Source organism: Rattus rattus, chromosome 15 (assembly GCF_011064425.1).
Source record: "Rattus rattus isolate New Zealand chromosome 15, Rrattus_CSIRO_v1, whole genome shotgun sequence".
In the NCBI taxonomy this organism is placed as follows: Eukaryota; Metazoa; Chordata; class Mammalia; order Rodentia; family Muridae; genus Rattus; species Rattus rattus.
This window is the reverse complement of record NC_046168.1, coordinates 55053963-55075125: the sequence shown is the minus strand read 5'-3', so window position 1 is coordinate 55075125 and position 21163 is coordinate 55053963. Positions and strand designations below refer to the sequence as shown.

Sequence of the window (21163 nt, the reverse complement as noted above, 5' to 3'; positions counted from 1 at the left end):
CCATAACTCAAAACTGCATGAAAAAAAAAAAGGAAAGTTTTGTCTCCCAGGCCTCAGGATCAGAAAAAGGAGATTTATAAGACAGGAACTTTTTGAGATTATCTGTTCTAATCTGGCCAAGCCTGGCAGGAGATACCCTTCCCACCATGGCAAGGAGGGAGCAGAGTCAACAGCAGGAAACATACAAACAAACAAAATATTTCCTCAAAAGAAAAGCCAATGAGTGATGGGCCACTAACATAAGGGAAATGTTTCCAGAATTAAGCAAGTTTGCAAAGGTGTGCACAGTAGGTGTGCACAGTACACACAGCCTGGAACACACGGTGGTCACAGCGAAATACGATTGCACCCACACGGCAGGCCCACTCCACCACCGCTTGTGCACCGCGTGCAGGGGCTGAGCACGTGTCGTCTCTGCGTCTTGTTCCCATTTTGTTGGACGGCTGTGCGGACAGACCCCAAGGCCTCAGTCATACACACTAGGCAAGCGCGCTGGTTTCCCAGTGATCCTGCTCTTAGCACAACGCGTATTGAGCTGCGGTAGACCACATTAGGAAAATGCAAACCTGGGCAAAGCCCAGAGTTGAAAGACAGAACCTCAAAGAGCACTACTCCTCCCCCAAGTCCAGAACACTGGTGGTTACTGTGCAAAAGAACCAGGGCTCTTAGCTGATCTTCCGTTCACAAATGTGCGTTTCTATAGGAACAGCACACCGGGAAGGAGTAGCCATATGGGAAGAAATCCATTTGTACAAATGCTAGAAAGGCGGCTGGGCTGGCAGCTGCCTGATGAACGTTTTAAATCCTGTGGAAAATGGAAGGACAGTCCCGAGGGGGTGGCTCGTATGAGGGACTTCTGTCCCCTAAACAAGCCCGGACAGTTTCATGTGCAGAGCAGGGGTCTCTTGGCACTTACACCTTCTTCTGAATATCAGAAGAAAGTTGCCTCTTGGTATTTTTAGCCTGCAGCTTGACTACGCCAGTACCTGCTTATGTGTCTAGCCATTCGGCAGGCAACAAGGAAGACAGGAGTGTCCGCCTGTAGCTCGCAGCCCCCACACTTCATTGGTACAAGCTACCAGAGAGTTAAATAGACGTCTCTGGATGGAGTTTGCCTTAATGGCCCTGCTCATTCCCTCTGGACTGCTGGGCCTGAGCGTGTGAGTGTGTCGTAATCAAGGCAGGTCAAATTAGCCCTAATTATGCTCACTAAGTTTCTCACATCACCATTACACTAAGTGGTGATATTAAATGTGCACCATTTCTTATGCCTCTCATTGCTTGCTTACACATCTGATGTCACAGAGTATCTCCTTCTTGTCCTCTCTCGTGGATCAGCCAAGGCATGTGAGCAAAACCTGTAAGCCACCTCGGTGCTGAGACAGCGGCAAAGGATGACCTAGTACCTGAATGATGGTTTTGACCAGAACTGCCCCAATTGTGAGGAATTTGATATTTTAGGGCTAGGTCTTCGCATACTTGATCTGAATCAGTTATTTCTCCAGGATGGAATGCTTGACGTCAATCACAGCCTTCCTCGAGTGGGATCCTGAGGCCAAGGATAATCTTATTCTTAAAGAATATTCCTTCTTTGGAGAATCTTTCCTTATAATAGGGCTTGACAATATATCACAGGAGGTTAAGATACAAAACCCTTCCATTCAGGAATCCCACCTCCAGGTATCTTTCCTAAGGACCAGAACTGTACAAAGGTATTACTTTGTGCATGTATGCACGCTGGTTTATATATGCACACACACTTGGGGGGTGCATGTGCACATGTATGTGTGGAGGCCAAGAGGACAATCTTTGAGAGAGCCCCCTTCTTTGAGAGAGCCTTTCACTGGCCTGGAGCTCATTAAGTAGACTGGGTTGGCTGGCCAGTGAGCCCCAGGAATCCACCTGTCTCAGGGTCCCTGATGCTGGAATTACTAAGACTTTCCTACTGAGCTCTATCCCTAGTCCTTCTTACAGAGGCTTCCGTTGCAAGCATGTTCATTTCAATGCTAGTTATTAATAGGGAAAGTTTGGGAATACCATATCTGCTCAACGGAAAGGAATGATTAAATTATGGTACAGTCCACGTGGGGGAATTTCTGGGCAGCCATTACCAAATCCAATTTTCAAGGATTATTTAATGACATTGGAAATGTTCTCACTATCATGTTAAGTAATGAACGCAAGACACTAGTGGGACTGCACACTAGCACAACCTCTATGGAGGGAACTTGGCAGGCTATCCCAGGATTCCATGCCTACTACCCTTTGACCCGGTGGGTTTCCTTCCAGGAACCTATCCCAAAGCTGCACTGGCAGAACACAAAAGGAGCACAGTGATACCCACTCCTTACTGCATTACCGTCTGTGACAGCAAGAGCAGCCCTGTCGCCATCACTGGTGACTGACTGGAATACACACAATGCTGTACTATGTAACTAGAAAGGGAGTAAGGAAGAAGTTATGCCCTTATTTATGCCTTATAGGATATTCTGACATTTTATTCAGAACCATTTACATGGTAAATTGTGTAAGAGGTAAATCCAAGCTGTGTGAAGCTGCTGACACATGGAATGCTATTTATAGTAAAACTTCTTGAATAATAAAAAGCTGGAGTAGTAACCATGTTTACTGAAGCATGTAAATCAGTAACCGTTGTTTATTCTCGGTATTACGCACTGTATGGTGTAAGCTACGCTTTGGTACAGTCACCGTTTCAATGGGTTTGTTGACACCAGCAGCAACAGACGTGTGAGCAATGTGTTCACACTGACGTGGACCTCCGTGGCTCCATAACTATGTCATGAGTCCACTGTCGTGTAGGCAGCCATCACCCCCTGAGACATGCAGTACATGGCTTCAGTACACTGACAAGATTGTGCAGTTAGCACCCCAAGGAATTTTAGAACAAATATTCTCTCCACCCCCAACCCCTCAAGTAGCTGAGACTGACCTCAAACTCACCATGCAGCCGACAATGACCTTGAACTCTTGACCTTCCTACTTCCAGTCCCCAAGGGCTAGGGCTGTCTGCCTGTGCTGCCACGCCAGGCTGGCACTGCATTTCTCGATGGCAACTGGAGGCTACGCTAAGCGGGAGACTTATACCATCTAGGTGTGTTCTCTGGTGTGATGGTGAATCTCCACAGTCAATATAACGGGTCCTCTGAGCAGGTCCATGAGGAAGGATTAGTAGAGGTAGGAGACCCTCTTCAAGATTGTACGGCCCAAATAGACAAAGTCTGGGGAAGACGCAGAGCTGCTGGCTGCCTGCTTGGCTGGCTTCCTGCTGGTGAGTGCCTCATCACCATGTCTCGGCTGCAGTTGTCGGGCCACAGGTTACTAACATCAGAACCTAGCTTAGCTCGGCTGGCCTTCCAGAGAGGACAGAGAGCACACGATTCCCGATTCCCCAAATCTTTCAAGGCCTTCAGCACAGACTGGGGAAGGAAGCTACGACATCCAGTGTAAGAACAGCAGCTACCTGGCTCTCAGCCATCCCAGCACGCTGACGACCATGGTTGAACCACCCAGCTGCTGCCAGTTCAAGCAAACACCGCCTTTTGGTCTGTTTTTCAGACAGAGTTTCACTCTGGAGTCCTGGCTGTCCTGGAACCCGCCATGTAAATCAGGCTGGCTCGAATTCACAGAGTAATGCCTGCCTCTGCCGCAGGAGGGTGTATTCAACCAGGCCAGTGCAAACTGTGTTTTATAAAACACGTTTCGTTGGTTCCATCCCTCTAGAGAAATATAATACAAGGCACACAAGGACCTAGCTTTAATCCCCACACAATGCAGACAATAGCTGTATTAATAATAATACAATGGGGAAACGGCATGACTACTTAGAAGCATTGGTGTGAGCTCTGCAGAATGTGAGTGATTTCTCTAGAGAGTTTCTTTAAAACTCACAAAACTCTTCAGAGCGGGCATTGCATTCCTGTAATCAAAACAGCCAGGAGTCAGAGGCAGGAGGGTCCAGAAGTCAAGGTCAGCTCCAGTCCATACGAAGATCCAACCAACCCAAAGAGAAACCAGAATGAAAATCATTGACAAAATATACCGCTATTGTATCAAACAAGCCATGAAATCATGGGACAGGTCGAAAGTTCTAAAGTATATTCCTCAGTTTGGAGAGGTGGGGAGGGGCTTGCTCACTGCTGCTGGGTCGCCTGATTTTCTAGATTTCAGGGTGACCAAGCAAGCCCATTGGGTGAGGGAAGCCCTCGAGTGATTCTAAGACACAGCTCACAGAGAGCTGTCAACTAGAAGCACTGACAGAACCATAACCTGCCGGGATGGGTCGCATCACATCATGGTGAGCACAAAGCCAGGAGGAACAGGAGGTGAAAGGTCAGAGAAGGTGAAAGGTCAGGGAAAGAGGTCATCTTGCAGCTGAGGAAGAGCAAGAATGTAACAAAGTTTTTTCAAGGCTGTGCTCTGCCTAAGCAGAACAGGAAGGTTCTGCCCACACCCATTCAGGTAGGAAAGCGTGCTTAGCGGCAGTAAAGATACTCAGTAAGGTACACGTTTCTGAACATGCTAGTTTACGGTTCTAGGCCACATGCTTGCTCTTCAGAGAGTTTTCACCAAAACACAAAGAACAGCTTTGAAGTTTCATTACTGCTTTTTTATGTGCACGAGTGTTTTGCCTGCATGTGTGTCTATGAACCACGTGCATGAGTGTTTTGCCTGCATGTATGTCTATGTACCACGTGCATGAGTGCTTTGCCTGCATGTATGTCTATGGACCACATGCACACCTGGGGCTGGAAACGGTCAAAAGAGGCCATCAGAACCCCTGGGTCTGGAGTTTCGGGAGCCACCACATGGGTGCTGGGAATCGAACCTGGGTCCTCTGCAGGAGCAACAAGAGCTCTTAAGCACTGAGGCTGGATCAGGGGATGCTACACTCAGGAGAGATGTACTGTAGAGGAACCACACCAATACACCCTAACCCGCAGATCGATCTTAGCACCAGCAAACGTGAGAAAAGAAGAAACTGCCCACCTCAGGATGTGACTCAGTACGAAGCTCCCAACACTGAGTCAAAATTGTAAGGAAAAACCAAACAAACATAAAAACCCTGCTGAACTGAATCACCAACTGTTAGCCTAGAGCACGTTTGGCGATAAGAAGACGCTGGCAAGACCACAGCTGACCTTGGTCAATCAACACGGCCCAGAGAAGCACAGCTGGAACTACTGGATTCAGGAGCAGAGGCAAGGGCTCCCCAGCCTTTCTGGAAAATGTGCGTTTAAGTCTCTCAAAGTATAGACCTGCCACACTCACGTTAGGAGCGTTGGAGCGTCACGCCCACCTGCTGAACGCCCACGGCTGACCAGGCAGCAGAATAAAGAATGAGACAAAACGTGGTTTGGTCCTTTTCAAAGTAAAGAGACTTGGACAAGGGCTAAAGCCAGGCCATCGTGTTCTTGTGTCAAGTTCAAAGGGCACAGAGCCGTGCATTTATGTGACCTCACCTGTCTGACTTCTTAGAATTAAATAACCACGGTCCCAGTGTGGCTTAAAGGAATGTTAACATGGGTGACCCCATTATGATGTTAGCCACTGCAATGCCATACAGAAGCTTAGCCCCACATGATGGCTTCTAATGCTTATTTGAACATATGAATAATGATTCTCTATTGGATTCCACTTTATAGTTTATATAAATAAATCTTCAAATGTAAAATGCTAATCACCTAAGCACAATCAAACAAGTCTTACAAGTGTGTAAGAAGGTGGGGCCAGGTTTACATTCTGAATGTATTTAACACATGAACTCCCTAAAATTTGCCTTGGTCTCTTCCTGTTTGGGACCGTAGATGATCAGCACATATTACAGAAGAGCTTTCTGTCTGTCTCTAACAGTGGAAAAGGAGATGGGGGTGGGGTGAGAAGCCCAGCTCTGCTCACTGCTGTTGGCCACGGGCTGACTGGCCTCTCTTGACCCTGGGCGCCTTCTAAGAATGTTTCCTCACGTATCTCCTTCCCTATCCTGGACATAAAACCTAATAATGGGGAAATGTTCTGAGAACGGTAAGAGGATTGTAACATTTTTAAAATATATTCTCCAAGTAGTTATTGTTTTCCCCTAGTCAACATTTCTTATTTCCCAATTCTTCTTCTAGATTGTTCCTAAGCCACTCTGGGATACAGTTTGAATAAAAGACTCTGAGAGTAGATTATATTTTCAATTAGAGATTATTTAGTTTTCTATTTACTATATGGCATTAAAGAAAGGATTTTTCTGCTAAGTTAAGAAAGTTTAATTTTAATACCAATAAAACGGAAACATTACTTCTGGAATGTTCTTTGAGAGCTAGAGATATTAAGCTCTTACAGTTCTATGCAAAACCTCGGCTTGATTTAAAACATGGTAGTCAGTTCTTACGTCCTAACCTCATTTCTGTCGCTTTAGTAATGAGATAACAGAATGAAAGCCTGACGACTTAAGGGAGAGACGGTTTATTTAGCTCACAGTTCCAGGCTCCAGTCCATTGGACTGGGGTGGCAGCAGTGGGGTGGGGAAGGAACCATGGTCAAGAGAAGAGAAAAATGAAGGAAGGAATGCCCCTTGATCAGATCAACTTCTCTTACAGTTTAGAACCCAGACCCAGGGAGTGGCCCTGCCCACTTTTTTTTTTTTTATTATTCTTTTTGTCGGAGCTGGGGACCGAACCCAGGGCCTTGCACTTGCTAGGCAAGTGCTCTACCACTGAGCTAAATCCCCAACCCCGGCCCTGCCCACTTTTATGCTAGGTCTCGATCTCCAAAAGAGATCGGTTCCTGACACCTACACCCGCTGTGGACTCAGTTTGTGTAGCTTCCACCCCTCCTCCTACAGCTCTGCGGTCACTGAGCTCCCTCAGTGATGGTGAAAATGTGTGCGGCACGTTCTCCTGATGTCTTACCATGGCAGGTTCGAGGCTGCTAAGACAAACACGAGGTCCTCCGAGCGCGCTAAGCCATCCATCTGCACCAGCAACTCCGTCTTCATCCGGAGGCTCCCCTCGTGCTCTCCCCTACAGAGACAAGGAGACATGGTTCCTCTCGGGAGAGCCTGTGCCCTCGTGACAAGAGTGGCACTCGCAGCGATGGCCCTGTGACGGCAGAACAGGCTCCATTCTGATAGCAAGCGGGTTCGAGAGGATGGGCATTTCCTTGCATGCCCATTTTTAAAGTAATTTTTAAAAAGTGAATAATGCAAAAAAGTAAATGATGCATGCTGATGTCTAAGAGAAAAGCAAAGGCTGACAGAGAACTAGAAAAATAACTGAAAGGTTAGATTAACCGTAACCCAATGTATCTACAGGCTCCATTATTTAACCCTTTAAATGCTGTAACTGCCAGGTGTGATGGTGAACTGCAACACTTGTGACTGCTAGTTTGAGGCTAACCTGGGCTACATAGTTTCAGGTTCTCTTGGGCTTTAAAAGGCAAATTTAAATAATTGAAATGATTTTGTTGAGAATAATCATTTATTTATAAGCATTCATTTATAGAGTGGGCATAACATATTGTCATGTTTCTTATTATTTGTGTGTGTGCATTTGTATATTTATAAAATCCCTACACTGAGTTTGCTTCCTTCTCTCCTAATGAGATGCAGGATAGTGACATAGATTAGAATCTGTTTCCTGTACAGATTTGCTCTCTTGGCCACCGTTACCATTGCCTGAGCCCCTTTCATCAAGAAAGAGCGCTGAGAGAGAGCTGAACATTCAAGGTTTAAACCCAGGACGCACTCAGCAGACTCTCCCTCATTTGCATAGATTTAGTTTAAAAAACAATAAAATGACTTTCTTAGGACAACATTTAACCGTCATGCATGTGTGTGGCAGCAAACCACATTAAATTATGATTACATATTCTTCAGCCCAGATGCTGGGACCAGCAGTGTTTCAGGGGTTTTTGTGTTTTTTTTTTTTTTTTATTTTGCAATGTTTGCATATACATAAAGAGTCATATTGGGGGGGGAAACTAAATCTAAGTATGAAAGTAATTTGTATTTTCACATAGCACGAAGGTAATTCATATGATATTGTATACCTTCACATATGAAACAAACTTCAATGGGGCAGGATTTTCCATTCTGTCTGCCAGTTAAGGACTAAGGAGGCTCAGAATGGGCCCATTCAGACGCTGCATTTTCTCACTGGGGGAGCTCAACTTGTGTGGTTTGTAGAGTCTGCAGCCCTCGCTGTCAAGAGAAAAGACTCCCACGTGTTCACATGGCCTTCGCCCATAGTTATGCATAGCATGTGTGCATGTGTTAATTTTAGGGTAATTGTCCATGCATTTGCAAAGTTAGCATGCAATTAGCTCATGCACGCATGCTCACGCATACACACACACACAAACATGGTACATGCGCTAGTACACACATATGCACCCACATAATACATACCACACACACTCACAAAACCAAGCATGCAGGTGAGCAAACAACCCCACTTGGCCTTTTGAAAGCCTAACTCAAAAGCGTTTATAACCGAGAGGCTCTCCTTCCTGATGGGGACATTTTCTGACACTTTATTTTTAGAGATAATGTCAAAGAATCACCAGTTTCCCTGGCCTCGAGGACCGCCTCCAGAGAGTGAAATGCAGAAGCAGCCCACCTGAGGCTTCACGGGAGTGTGGGTCCCACAGGCAGCCCTCTGTCTCCAGAGGAGGTTATTCTGAGACTACCAGCCCATCATGGCTGCAGAAAATCTGTGTGCCTGGTAAATGTTGATGTGCTTCCGGCCATCACACACACAAAGAGAGGAGAAATGGTGACAGCAACACGACACAACGCAACACGACACGACACGACAGAACATGACCCTGTCTGTTACCCAGGAACCATGCCTCTCTGACTCATCACTGACTCCAGCTCGTCCAGGAAGATCGTGGAGGGGGCGTGATATCGAGCAAGTTCAAATAGCACCTGAGTGGGGGAAAAACAGAGGCAGGTTCAAATTTATATTCTTAGGTTAGTCCTTGGCATACACTTAAACTTAAGTCCTCAAGTGCTCCCAGACTAAGAGTTTAGAATTGTACTAACATGCGCCCATCCTACACCAGTGCTTGGAGGCAACTTTACAACCATCGCCATTTTTCTCCCTAGTTCCACCCTAGGGGGTTGGATGAGTGCAGTATTCCCATTTATCATTGGATAAAATTAGAGCCAGAGAAAGTAGGTAGCTAGTTCAAGGTTCCGAATGATAATTGTGAGAGCTGAAAATAAAATTCAGTTCCTAAGCTTCTGGGTGCCTAGTGAACATCTGGGGAAACACTCACTGCCAATAGCATGTTCCACATGGACACAAACATCCTTAGAACATTCAAGATCATGTAGTAACTTCATCTCTGGGGACAACGGGATTGTGCCGGGGAGGGAAAAGTGTAGGAAAAGAACGGTCCTGAGTAACAGGTTGAAAATGCCCTTTTCTGTTCTCCACTGATTCCTCAGGGCCCTCGCCCCATCTCAACACTGCCTGCTAGGCTCAGGCTCTCTGCACATTTTTTCTTTCGTTTGTTGTTATTGCTGGTGGGTGTTTAGTGTTGAGTTGAGACAGCATAAGCTGGCCTGGAATATAGCTCAGGTTGGCCGGTGAACTCAAGGTGATCCTCCCGCCCTGCTTCCCAAATACCAGAGGGTCCAATTCTCAAAAGCAATTCTTGATTGAATAAGATGTTCTGTTCCAGAGTAAAATAGTATAGTCTGAACAAGAAAGCAGCCAGCAAAGGAACAGACATAAAAACGAAATAAAGAACTCGACAGGGAGATACAGTGCTGGCGAACAGCATAAAGATCCAAGTCTTTTTTTTAATCCTGCAACTGATCTCTTGAGCACCATATCCGATTCTTCACTGTTGACTGAGAACGAAGCAGAGATTAGGGGAAGAGCAGAGATTCTTCTGTTGCCTAGGGGATTTAATCTCCATGTCACTTAGTACTGGAAAAGCATCACAGGATAAGAGGGAAAAGGCTAGAATGTGGCTTTCAGAAGCAGCAGCAGCAGAATATCCCTCTGAGAACTCCCTGTCACTAAGGAGGAACTCCCTCACCTTCCCTGTGACTCAGCATATGGTGAGTTCAAGGTGATGTGTCCATACTTCCTTTTCACAGAATCCATAGGATCTGGCTCCTACTCATAAACAGAGAGAAGGGTGGGGCAGAGCTACTTCCTTTCATTTATTCCCTCTTGGACAAAGGAGGGATGCTAAAGAGACTGAAGAAATAAAGGGAATTTGGAAACTTACAAAGCTCAGGAAATAAAGGGAATTTACAAGGCTCAGGGAATAAAGGGAATTTACTAGGGTTAGGAAGTAAAGGGAACTTACAAGACCTAAGGAAGACAGGGAATTTAAGAGGTCCATGGAATAAAGGGAATTTGCAAGGCTCAGAGAGTAAAGGGAAGCTACAGGCTATGGCAATAAAGAGAACTTACAAGGCTAAAGGAGTCAAGGGAACTTACAAGGCTCAGGAAGCTCCTGAAATACAGGATTCACAAGGCTGATTCCCATGGTTGTAAATGCATGAACAACTGGTCTGAGAGGAGATTGAGTGATTGGTAGAGCTTCCTAAAAGTTGCTCAGGAAAAATCAGAGATGCCCCTTCCATGACATGCCCCCTATGTTGGGTTGCAGCTTCCATGAATCACCCCTATGTTGGAGGGGCCTCGTGGGCTACAGATGCCTTTACTTAAATGATCACTATGCCTCAATAAACCCACTGGTTGAGTAGGCCTGACTTGAATAGAATCGATTATTTGGTGTGTTACCAGTGCCCTACCTGGGCAGATACTCGTTTGTTCACACCTCCCCAGCAGAAGTTATGCACAAGTCAATGCTGGGGCACTCATCACTAGCACCTGTCTGACCTGGGGGAGAACAGCCAATTAGGAACAAGTAACTTTTCGTCCTTGTCAAAGAAGAAGAAGCCTGATGGTGCGTGATGCTAAAGGTGATTACAATAGCAGCTAATCTACCCAGTGAAAACGAGGCTAATAGACCCCTCCATCAGACCCACACACAGTTTTAAGGAGCTCACTGAGGTACAGGAGATCAAGAGTCCCTCCGACACGTGAAGTCAGAATTAACTGCAATCAGGGCTCAGGTCTCCATGTTGCTCAAATTACTGAGCTTCCACTCCCAGAGAATAAATAGAATCCTGGTAAGTGCTTCTAGAAGCATTAGTCTAAAATGTCCAGGGGTGCTTAGAGGAAGTTAAATCACAGGGAGGTGGGGGGGGTGTGCAATCATCAACAGGTGTGTGCATTTGCTAAAGCGATCACTTGACTGTTCAGAGTGCTTACCTCCTAAGGGGCAGGAGCATTAGTCGAGGAGGGAGGTTCACAGCCCAAAGGTTCCCTATAAATAACTCCTTAATTGGAACAGAAAAAGAAACAAATGGGAGAAAACACTCTTCTGATTTAGGGGAAGGCCCTCAAGGGTTCACTCTCTCTAACGCCCTTTACAGGAAGGAGATGACAGGATGACGAAAGCTCTCCAGGTGAGGATCCTCCCCAAATCTCAAAAACAAGGAAAAACTAACTTCCAGAAGGAAGGAAGGTGAAAATTAGAAATAAGATCCTTCGAGACTAGCAGAGGATCCCAGAGTCTTCTTAAATATTTTTCAAATACTTAAAATGTATTTTCCATTAATATATATATATATATATATATGTATCTTCTAAAGTAATTTGTAAAATGCTCCAGCCAGAGCCTGGGAGATGGCTGGGTCATGCTTCCCATGGGAACATAAGGATGTGAGATCACATATTCCAAACCAAAGAGAGATACGCTATCGTGCGTTCCTCATAGAGCTAGTTTCTTTAGATATATGGTAAAGGGGATGGAAAAGTCAGGAGGAATCATTGCCTCACCCCTAGGATTCTGACATAATAATACTAAAGCAGGAGAGAAAAAAACAGAACTAAATAATGCTGGGGGTGGGGCATTTCTGTGATTTGGCATTTCTGGCCATTCAGCACTAAACGGAAAACCATTTTGTCTCCATCTCTGTTGAGGATATTCATGAAATATCTGTGTGTGTGTGTGTGTGTGTGTGTGTGTGTGTGTGTGTGTGTGTGTGTCTACCTAAGGCTTGTCTAAGAAGTCTGGGTCTTTCTTTGAGCACTTCTTTCTTTTAAACACTTTTTTATGTCTTGTGCTCATAGCTCAAAACACTTCCCATGATAGGACATGGATCTACTACTTAGGGGAGGGCATCTTTTGTGAGCTGTATTATTGTTACTCAGCACACACACATCCCAAAGAGTTTTAGGCTGAGAATGACTATGAACCCCAGGAATCCATACGTGTAGACACAGATAAACAGGAGCCCTGTGGAGTGACCTGAATTAGCATCGCGATATACGCCCACACTCCCATCACCTAGGAGAATGAGGTAAGCCCAGCAGAGGGATCGTGAGTTCAAGGCCAGCTACATCTCTAAAAAGACCTTGTCTTAAAACACCACTGCCACAATAAACAAAATAACAACAGGAGAGAAAAATGAAGGGGTGATAAAAATTCATAAAAACTTCAACTCGCAAACAGTATCAAAGGGCCAAGGATCTAATTTAGTGTTACAGCACTTGCCTGGCATGGACAAGGCCTGCATTTAATCCCCAGAAAATGAATGAATAAATAAATAGCGAACGTAATAAATAATAGGTAGGGTTTTATTTTTTAAAGTCAATCCTTTTTAAATATTCTATTACTTCTAAGCAGTCTATAATCACTGGGAAATCAGTATTTATGAGTGAGCATAATTCCAAGGTAGCATTTTAGGATAATTTTTTTCAGAAAGAATATTTTATGCTCACTTAGGATTGATTACTTATCAGTCCTTCTAAGGCAACAGTCTAACGGGATTTCTGGCAAGGCTCCCCCTTGAAGGGGAGGTGTACATCAAAAGCAGCTGTTCTCTTAAGGTGACAGGAAGATACAGCAAAATGTTTTAGGGCCGTGGGCCAGGAATGAGATATTGTAAAGATGGAAACAGCCTTTCAAGGAAACAGCATACATTGCGTGGGCATTGAGCACCACCACAGAAAAGTTGCTCAGAACATCCGAAAGAATAATTAAGTTTTAAGTCTCTCGATTCCTCCAGAGTACGTAGCATAGGGTCTGGCGCACATCAGCAGCCTCTCACTAAACGTTAACTGGATATACTGTGCACGCTTAATAATGAATGTTTCTTGAGCGGAGAAAACATCAGGCCACTTTAGAGACTTTTATTCTAGCTTTTATTCCTAAATTGCATGAATCAAAAAAGGACTGTTAGTAAAGTTCCAAAGAAGGGAGTCCGCGCTCTGCTGAGGACGCTGTGACTAATATCCACGGGGAATTGTCAACCCATTTCCTAGGCCTTTGGTGGTCACAGCCCGAGTGTAATGTAAGATATATATCACCTTAAAACAAATACGCGCTAACATAGTTTTGTGCTTCGGTATTCTGAAACACTGACTTTTAAGGATATTAAGAGTTCCTACCCGGACCAGTTTTTCCGAATCTCCTCTCCATTTGCTGACAATGGTGGACGCGGAAATGTTAAAGAAGGTCGTTTTGCATTCAGTGGCCACAGCTTTGGCCAGTAAAGTCTTCCCTGTGCCTGGGGACGCATGAGCATAACATGAACAGGTGCTCCTTGCCTCACTGAGGAGAACCCAGGCTCCCACAGGCATCCTTTGCCCCATCCTCAGGCAGAGATGGAGGGCACCACATTCGCAGCACACACACTTCCGGGACTACAACTGAAAGATGCGTTTACCTGGGGGGCCGTAAAGCAGCAGTCCTTTCCACGGGGAAAGAATTCCTGTGAATAGCTGCGGGTACTTGGAGAACAAAGAGGAAGACTGGTATGAGTACGGCGGTCTGCACAGCCTTGGGGGGCGGCGCAGGAGGTCAGCGCACAGCAGCCACGCCACGACTCAGGTCCGCTTTTAAAAAGTGTGCTTCCCTTCCTGTGTTTTGTTTGTCTCCATGGCATTTTTCACAATGGGCAAAAATGTTTGACTTAATTTTTGTGGCTTCTTAAAAGCAAGGAAGGAAGGAAGGATGGAAGGAAGGAAGGAAGGAAGAGAAAGGTATATGCAGCTGTTGTCTTCTCTGTAATAGTTATTTCTTCTGCATATAATTTCCTTTCCTACTAAGTTCTTTATGTAGAACACTTAGCTCCATTTTTAAAACTGTAAAGCAGACACAAATCCAGGACGAACCCCAGAACCGACTCATGAAAATGCTTGCCCACGTGGAGCTATGGCAACACCCGTTGTGGAAACTGGGGACACTCATTCCGGGAGGACGTGCAGACATTTCAGCTGAGTCTCTTCCGTGAGTTCAAGTTCAAACCTCCTAGGAGCTGGACAGGATTCGTAGCGGCAGGGGAAGGGAAACAGCAGTGAAACTACTACAGAGTCTCACTGTCTCGCTCGTGCTGCTGGGAAACCCATACTCTGATTAAGGGGAGAGGGGTATAATACCATGGGGGTAACACATCTAGAAAGGGGGAGAGCTGTAGCCCTGTGGTAGATAGATCTCTTTGTTCCCCAGAATAATATAAAAGAAGAAAGCCATATCCAGAGTGCCAATGAAATGTTCTATCCTTTTAAATGTTCTACGCTATGGTTTCTCTCCTAGCTCTGATACCAATATATTTCTTACTCCTATCTGAGCAGAAAAAGAGGGGGGAAAGACAATATGATTTTTTTTTTTCGGAGCTGGGGACCGAACCCAGGACCTTGCGCTTGCTAGGCAAGCACTCTACCACTGAGCTAAATCCCCAACCCCAAGACAATATGATTTAATAGGCTTTGTTCCCTTAGAATTAAAGTACCCCCAAATCAAGAGCTTCACGTAGTCAGCAGTAGTAGTAATATGCAGTATAGAGTTAGAGGCTGCCTGTTTTTTATGAGTATGGAATCCTGACCTTAGCAAGTCACAGTTGCTAGCCCCAAATTCTGTATATCTGCTTCCAACTATAAGAAGAAGGCAGGTTGTTTCTCCACCACTTCCACCTGGGCCTGGCCCTCTGACCTTTTCCAGCCCAATAGAATGCTGGGAAACATAAAAAGTGGCTTGAAGATGTAAGGAGAGTAAATGGGAGAGGAGCTATGAGAAAGCTCACACAGTAGGACAAGATAGTTCTTCCCTCTTCCTAGGAGCCACGTGAGCAAGACCGGACTTGCTTGTTACAGGACGAGGCCATATGGACAGCTTGGCTGCACATGTATCCCAGTTTCTCACCCAATCTTCCCAGTCACTTTGGCTGCTGATGCCCTGCGTGTGGGATAGAGTCAGGCAGATAATATCATGTGTATATTATTTGGATCTAGCTGGATCGAGCCCAGGCTGCCCACTCACAGAAGAACAAATGGATTTCTGTTTTAATGATTGTAGTCTTAAGGCCCAGAGTGACTGGGCAGTCTGTGAGATAGCAAACACTACGCGATACTCTGACCATCTCCTCTCCTCTCTTGAAGAGCACCTCCTTTTCTGCTTGCCCAACTGTTCTGTGAGATGTGGAGAAAACAGGCAGAAGTAATGACAGCAGCGACCTTACCCTGATGTCCACGGCTCTGGACAGGAGAGTCGAGTCTTCAAGAGAGGCTAAAGCAAAGCCCCTGACAGGGATGGGGGTTAAGGATATGTAGGGACACAAGGCTATGTGGAGAAGCAAGAGGCTTCTCTCCTGGGAGGTGTGTCTACTACACCTAGTGCACTGTTAGGAAGGCAAACTAATGGGCCAATGCTTAACATTTGAAAAATACATATCCACGCTAGTCTTTGTGCAGGCACTCGATTTGAATCAATATAGGATGTGTTTTTAAGAAGGATTTATTTTTATTTTAAATGTGGTAGTATGCAGAAGTACATGAAGGTGCCTAAGGAGACCAGAAGAAGGCATCGGGGCCCCTAGAATCAGAGCTATGCAGTTATGAGCCACCTGATATGGGTGTTGGGCACCTAACCAGGCTCTCTGCGAGGGCTGCAGGTGGAGCGTGATTTGAAGGCTGTGGAAGAGACTGGGCCGCTCCAGCACTGACCCAGTGCAGCCCAGTCAGAGCTAACCTGTGGACAGATGAGTCCCCACGCTTTCTTGTCTGGACACCGCTTGTCCAGTTGACAGTGATTAGAAACATGTGTTTCATACTTACCCTTATTGGGTACACAACGGCTTCTTTGACTAGCTGCTTGGCTGCGTCCAGTCCAATAATGTCATTCCACTTTATGTTGGGATTGTGGAGATAAATGTCCTGCAGTGTGCATGGGATTATTCTGTTAAAACTAATGTTCTCCTCCGCTTCTACGATAATCAATGCAGTGCAGAACACTTAATGGTATATAAAGCGCTGGCGATAAAAGAGTGCTTCGTGGATATTATACTGTAGACCTAATCAATCATACGTTATAATTTGGGGTTAGTTCACCGAAGAGATGGCATGAAAGTATTCAATGACTTTCCCTGAAGAAGTTATTGATAGTATAATAAGGTTCTTTTAGGGGAGTTGTTGGGGGGGGCGGGATCTAACCATGAGCTATGCCTGTCATCAGTCAGTAGCAACTCCTGCTGATTTATGACCACAGCCAACAAATACCCTCAAATTACACTAGTTTATAGTGGAAAACGGAGCCTCACCTACGCTGGGTGTCTGTCTAGCTTTTTGATCTGGCAAACACTTTCTTAATTTGTTGTGTAAAAGACTATTGCTCCTACGCTCCCCTGAAACCAATCTCTGTTTTCCCTGGTGAGTGTTCCCTTCTTCCAGCTGGAGTGATTGCTTTCTGAGGCATTCAAGGAGGCCAACAACCAAGTGCAAGCGGTTTCCCCTCTTCAGGAGAGCCCTGTAGCAGCCACCCCAGGGTAATCAATTAAGTAGCTTTTACTGATAACTAATTTACAGTTTCCCAATTTCAATTTCACAAGATGCCTCTGAACAGTCACTCAGGGGCCTTTCTCCATTGGAGCTATTTCAGGCAAACAATGTCTAGAGTAGTACTTTTCTCAAAGGCCCTTGCCTATGCCGTTCTGACTAAAGAACAGGTCTGGAAAGTGTTTATCTACTTGGGTTTTTTTTAATTACTAATAAGTGCACATGCTTCAAAAATATAAAAGTATATTTTAAAAATGACCTAAGATGTCGTGGTCCTATGTCTGTCTCTCCTCCCTCCGGGTCCTCCATGGACTCCACTTTAATGAGAAGTTTTTATTAGAAATGATCAGATCATGCATGAGGAATGCCACCCTTGTTGGGCAGGGTGGTGGGGACAGGACCCAGCCTTCCAAGTTTTGTGTTTTGAGACAGGGTCTCACTCTATACCCCCTGGCCTGGAACTCACTGTGTGGCGGGGGTTCTCCTGCTTCAACCTCAAGAACTGGAGTGACAGAAATTATGTCACGCCCGACTCCAACCCTTGGGAAGCACGATCTAGAGTCAACACCGAGTTTAACAAGGTGGTGGTTAATTTCCCAGCCTCAAGTTCTTCCTTCCGTATGTCCAAAGTTAGCTGTCACAAGTCAACCATGTGTCTCATGAGCTAATGATCTCGCCATTGAGGAGGAGCTGAATGTAGGCTTCCTCTGCAGTGTGCAGACCCTACTTGGTACTCCCCTTCATGTTACCCTCTTGCAAAAACAAAACAAAACCAAACCAGAAAGAAGATGACAGACCTATGTGGGCATGGAAAGTGCTAACCTCTGCTTCCTTGCTCATCCTGACCCAGCTTAATCTCTATCCTCCACTGGTGGAAACCTCATAGTTGCCCTCTCGTCTCCATCCACCTCACTGAACAAATGACCTGTCAACCTACAGGTCACCTATCCCACAGAGGGATGCTCTTCTGACATTCTCATCTCCCTACCCAATTCTCCATCCTGGACACTGCTCTCTACAACCCTGCCCCTCTCTCCACCCCACCTTCATTCCAAGTGCCTTCCAGCTTCCTCTTCTCTTCCACTTTTTCCTACGTCCTTTTCCTCACGCTCTCCGGATGCACTGCTCATCCATGCAGTCTGCCTCTAGGGTAAGGCCTGGGCCTGTGTCACTCCCCTCTGTCGGCAGGTCCTCTGCATGCCTGCTGTGGTTGTGCAGTGCATAGCTACTGTCCGGAGAGAGATCACAGCCGCCCTCGCTATTCCCAGCTGAACTTTCTGGATGATTTTAAAGTGGCTTCTTAAGCCTACCTCAGTTTCAGTCTCCAATTAAATCGAGATCAGTAGAAATTAGAAAAGTCTTCTGTAATCAATCATCTACTCTGACCCCAAGAAGCTTGCCTAAAATCATATGGCTAGAAAGAGAAGGCTCTAGAAATCAAACAGGTCACCTGACTTCAAGGCTATGTCACTGTCCATTAATTTTCACTGCCTTAGGTTCCAGGGTGCAAGCTTGAAGTAGTTATAGCCTGGTGCTAAAAATCTTTCTTACAAATCTTGTTATAGTCATGGAAATTTCCAAGGCTGAGGTCATGGCGCTCCCAGACCCCTGTATTTCCAGACTGTGGCTCTTTAAATAAAATGCACCTGCGCTCCTTGCTTTTCTTGGAACCCTTTTTCCTTGGCCCTGGGGCCTGCTAGGAAGCCTTTCACCTGTCCTTTCCTTTCTGCATCTTTTTCGCTGTCTGTTTTCTTGGCCCCTATAGTAGGATGGTGGGCTTTTTCTATTGTAATTTTATGATTCTATAATTTATTTATCATGCATTATTGTGCCTCTAAACAATATGAGTGCCTCTGCAAGTGGGGGCACTTTATAAATAAATGATCATATTTATTGTTATTAATAAAAGAAGCAGCCCACAATGCTCCAGGAGCCCTGGTCTGCCTCCATAAATTTGTGAATCGAATAGCAGATCTTACCCGGCTCACCACTGCTGCCAGTTCTCGCATCTCACTGTTCATGCCAATAAATGCACTCAGAGGTTTCAGCAATCGCTCCTGGTGAGAGGAGCAGATAGGCTAGCATTACAAAACTGCTTCATAATTTAGGAAGAAAAACAGGATCTTGGCGATACAAGTGGTGCCTGGTTGCTATGACCTTTGACTAGATCTCAACGTTCTCTGGACTCAGGACGATACCTCTGCAAGCTCCACTAGACTTGGGCAGTTTGAAAGGGGAGGCGTGCATCCTGGTCACTTACTGAAGGGTCTGGGTTACATTCAAAGGTGTTCAAGGCATATTCACTAGTGGCTCCTTTGATAGCGTCTGTGAGCAGTCCTCGGAAGTCAATGATTTGGCCCTGAAAGGGAGCAATGGTTATTTAAACCATGAACACAGGAGAGAGAGAGCAGAGAAACCTTGGCAACTTTAGTAGCTCCATGTACCTATCCTTGCACAGCAGCAAACTTCAAGGCTTGAGAGAAAGCTGGGGGCTGGAGAGATGGCTCAGTGGTTAAGAGCACTGGCTGCTCTTCCAGAGGTCCTGAGTTCAAATCCCAGCAACCACGTGGTGGCTCACCATCACCTGTATGTAATAGGTTCTGATGCCCTCTGCCCGCTTCTGGTGCCTCTAAAGACACCTACAGTGTACTCACATACATAAAAAGAAATAATTCTGAGAGAGAAAGAAATAATTCTGAGAGAGAAAGAGAGAGAGAGAGAGAGAGAGAGAGAGAGAGAGAGAGAGAGAGAGAGATGAACTATTGCTGAATAAGATGATGTGCTAAAGTCAGGACTCAGTAAAAATGAAAACTAAACTTTTCAGACTGTACTTATATTAATAAAATCCGAGGGCGTTTTGCATTGCTGACACTGATCTGCTGTCTTACATGGCTACCTGCCCTGTCTGACCACATCCTTTTAAAACACTATACAGGCTGGAAGAACCCACTGGGGCACGGGTAGAGAGAAGCCCTCTGTGCTCGCTGCATTAGCACGCATCATTCAGAGAAGGCCAGGACAGAACAGTATGCAAGGTTCTGATCACTCCTGCTAGTGGTGAGTGGCATTTTAATTTTGTTTCCCTGGAGGGAAGCCAGAGGCTTTAAACAATTTGCCCAGGGCCACCCGACTAACAAAAGCCTGAAGCCGGGACCCAAACCAGATATTTGCTATTCTGTTTGCTTCTGGAATATCCTCCATAGGGCCTGTGTTTGAATGTGGTCTTAGGCCCTGACGGCAGCCTGTCCAGAGGCTGTAGAACCTTCTGGACATGGTGTCTGCCTGGCACATACCAGCCACTAACAGTACCCTGTGAGGTTACTCTTGTCTCTGACTCTAGTCTAGCTTTCTACACCCTGGCTGGTGTAAGCTCTCACTATCACAGACAGGAGCCACACCGCCATGCTTGCCTGCCGTGGACACTCCTGAAGCTGGGCGCCAACTCCTTCCTCCCTTAAGTTGCCTCTGTCTAGCACTGGTATCTAAGATGCTCTTGCAGGCTCCCGGGACTGTGCCCTTAGGGAAGGAGATTAGCAGAGTGGCCAATTCCTTAGTGATCACCAGTACTTACTGAGTGCTTACTCCGTGGCAGGCAGAGATGGGACACTCACTCCCCTCTCCTTCTCACCCAGCGGGTGATGTGATGGTCTCCATTTTACAGATTAAACAGACAGCAACACATCAGGCTTGGATGGTAAGAACCTGCCTGACCCACTGTGCACTTGGGCAGCCTGACCCCCAAGCCTGTGCTCCAAAGAACAACACTTTTGACATTTTCGCCAAAGCTAGAGTCCCTGACATGGTGATAGAAAGACCCTCTTAGGGGAAAACCCCTAGGCTCTGTCACTAAGCCCATGAACAGCTGTGTATGGGGAGGGGAGATTTATATACATTTTACCCTGAAGCCATTTCTGCTAGAAACAGAATTTATAGCCAGATTCTTTCAAAGGTTAAGTGCTGGGTTAAATAGTCACTTCCTGTGACCCAATCAGAGGCACCTGTTTATATGAGCGTGAGCCCTTCACAAGAGACTAAAGCCACAAAATTGCTATGCACACCACAGGGGACTAAGACTGTGACAAGGCAGTGAGGACTAACAAGGGACCATCTTCCAGGGAGAGGCGAATGCACTGTCTCCTGCTTCAGTCAGTTCTCAGAGGCCTGAGAGGGAGCCCCTGAAGCCGCCTGTGTTGTGCAGGTCCGTCAGTCTGGCAGCCCTTCTAGCACGCACCACAGCTATCAGTTTGTCTACAGGGCAGGCCGGAGCGAACCCAGCAGCCCATGGTTCAACA

At 45.9% G+C, this 21163-nt stretch overlaps 1 protein-coding gene across 1 annotated transcript in view; it reads right to left on the bottom strand.

Annotated features, from left to right (window-relative positions):
* Positions 1 to 21163, bottom strand: part of Katnal2 (katanin catalytic subunit A1 like 2) — a 73144-nt gene that overhangs the window by 9679 nt on the left and 42302 nt on the right. The window contains exons 7-13 of the mRNA XM_032885698.1: positions 19132 to 19230; positions 18851 to 18928; positions 16155 to 16253; positions 13769 to 13832; positions 13491 to 13609; positions 8841 to 8932; positions 6915 to 7025 (exon numbers count right to left, since the gene is read on the bottom strand). Of these exons, the coding sequence (XP_032741589.1) occupies positions 6915 to 7025; positions 8841 to 8932; positions 13491 to 13609; positions 13769 to 13832; positions 16155 to 16253; positions 18851 to 18928; positions 19132 to 19230 (662 nt within the window). The remainder of the gene's footprint in view (positions 1 to 6914; positions 7026 to 8840; positions 8933 to 13490; positions 13610 to 13768; positions 13833 to 16154; positions 16254 to 18850; positions 18929 to 19131; positions 19231 to 21163) is intronic.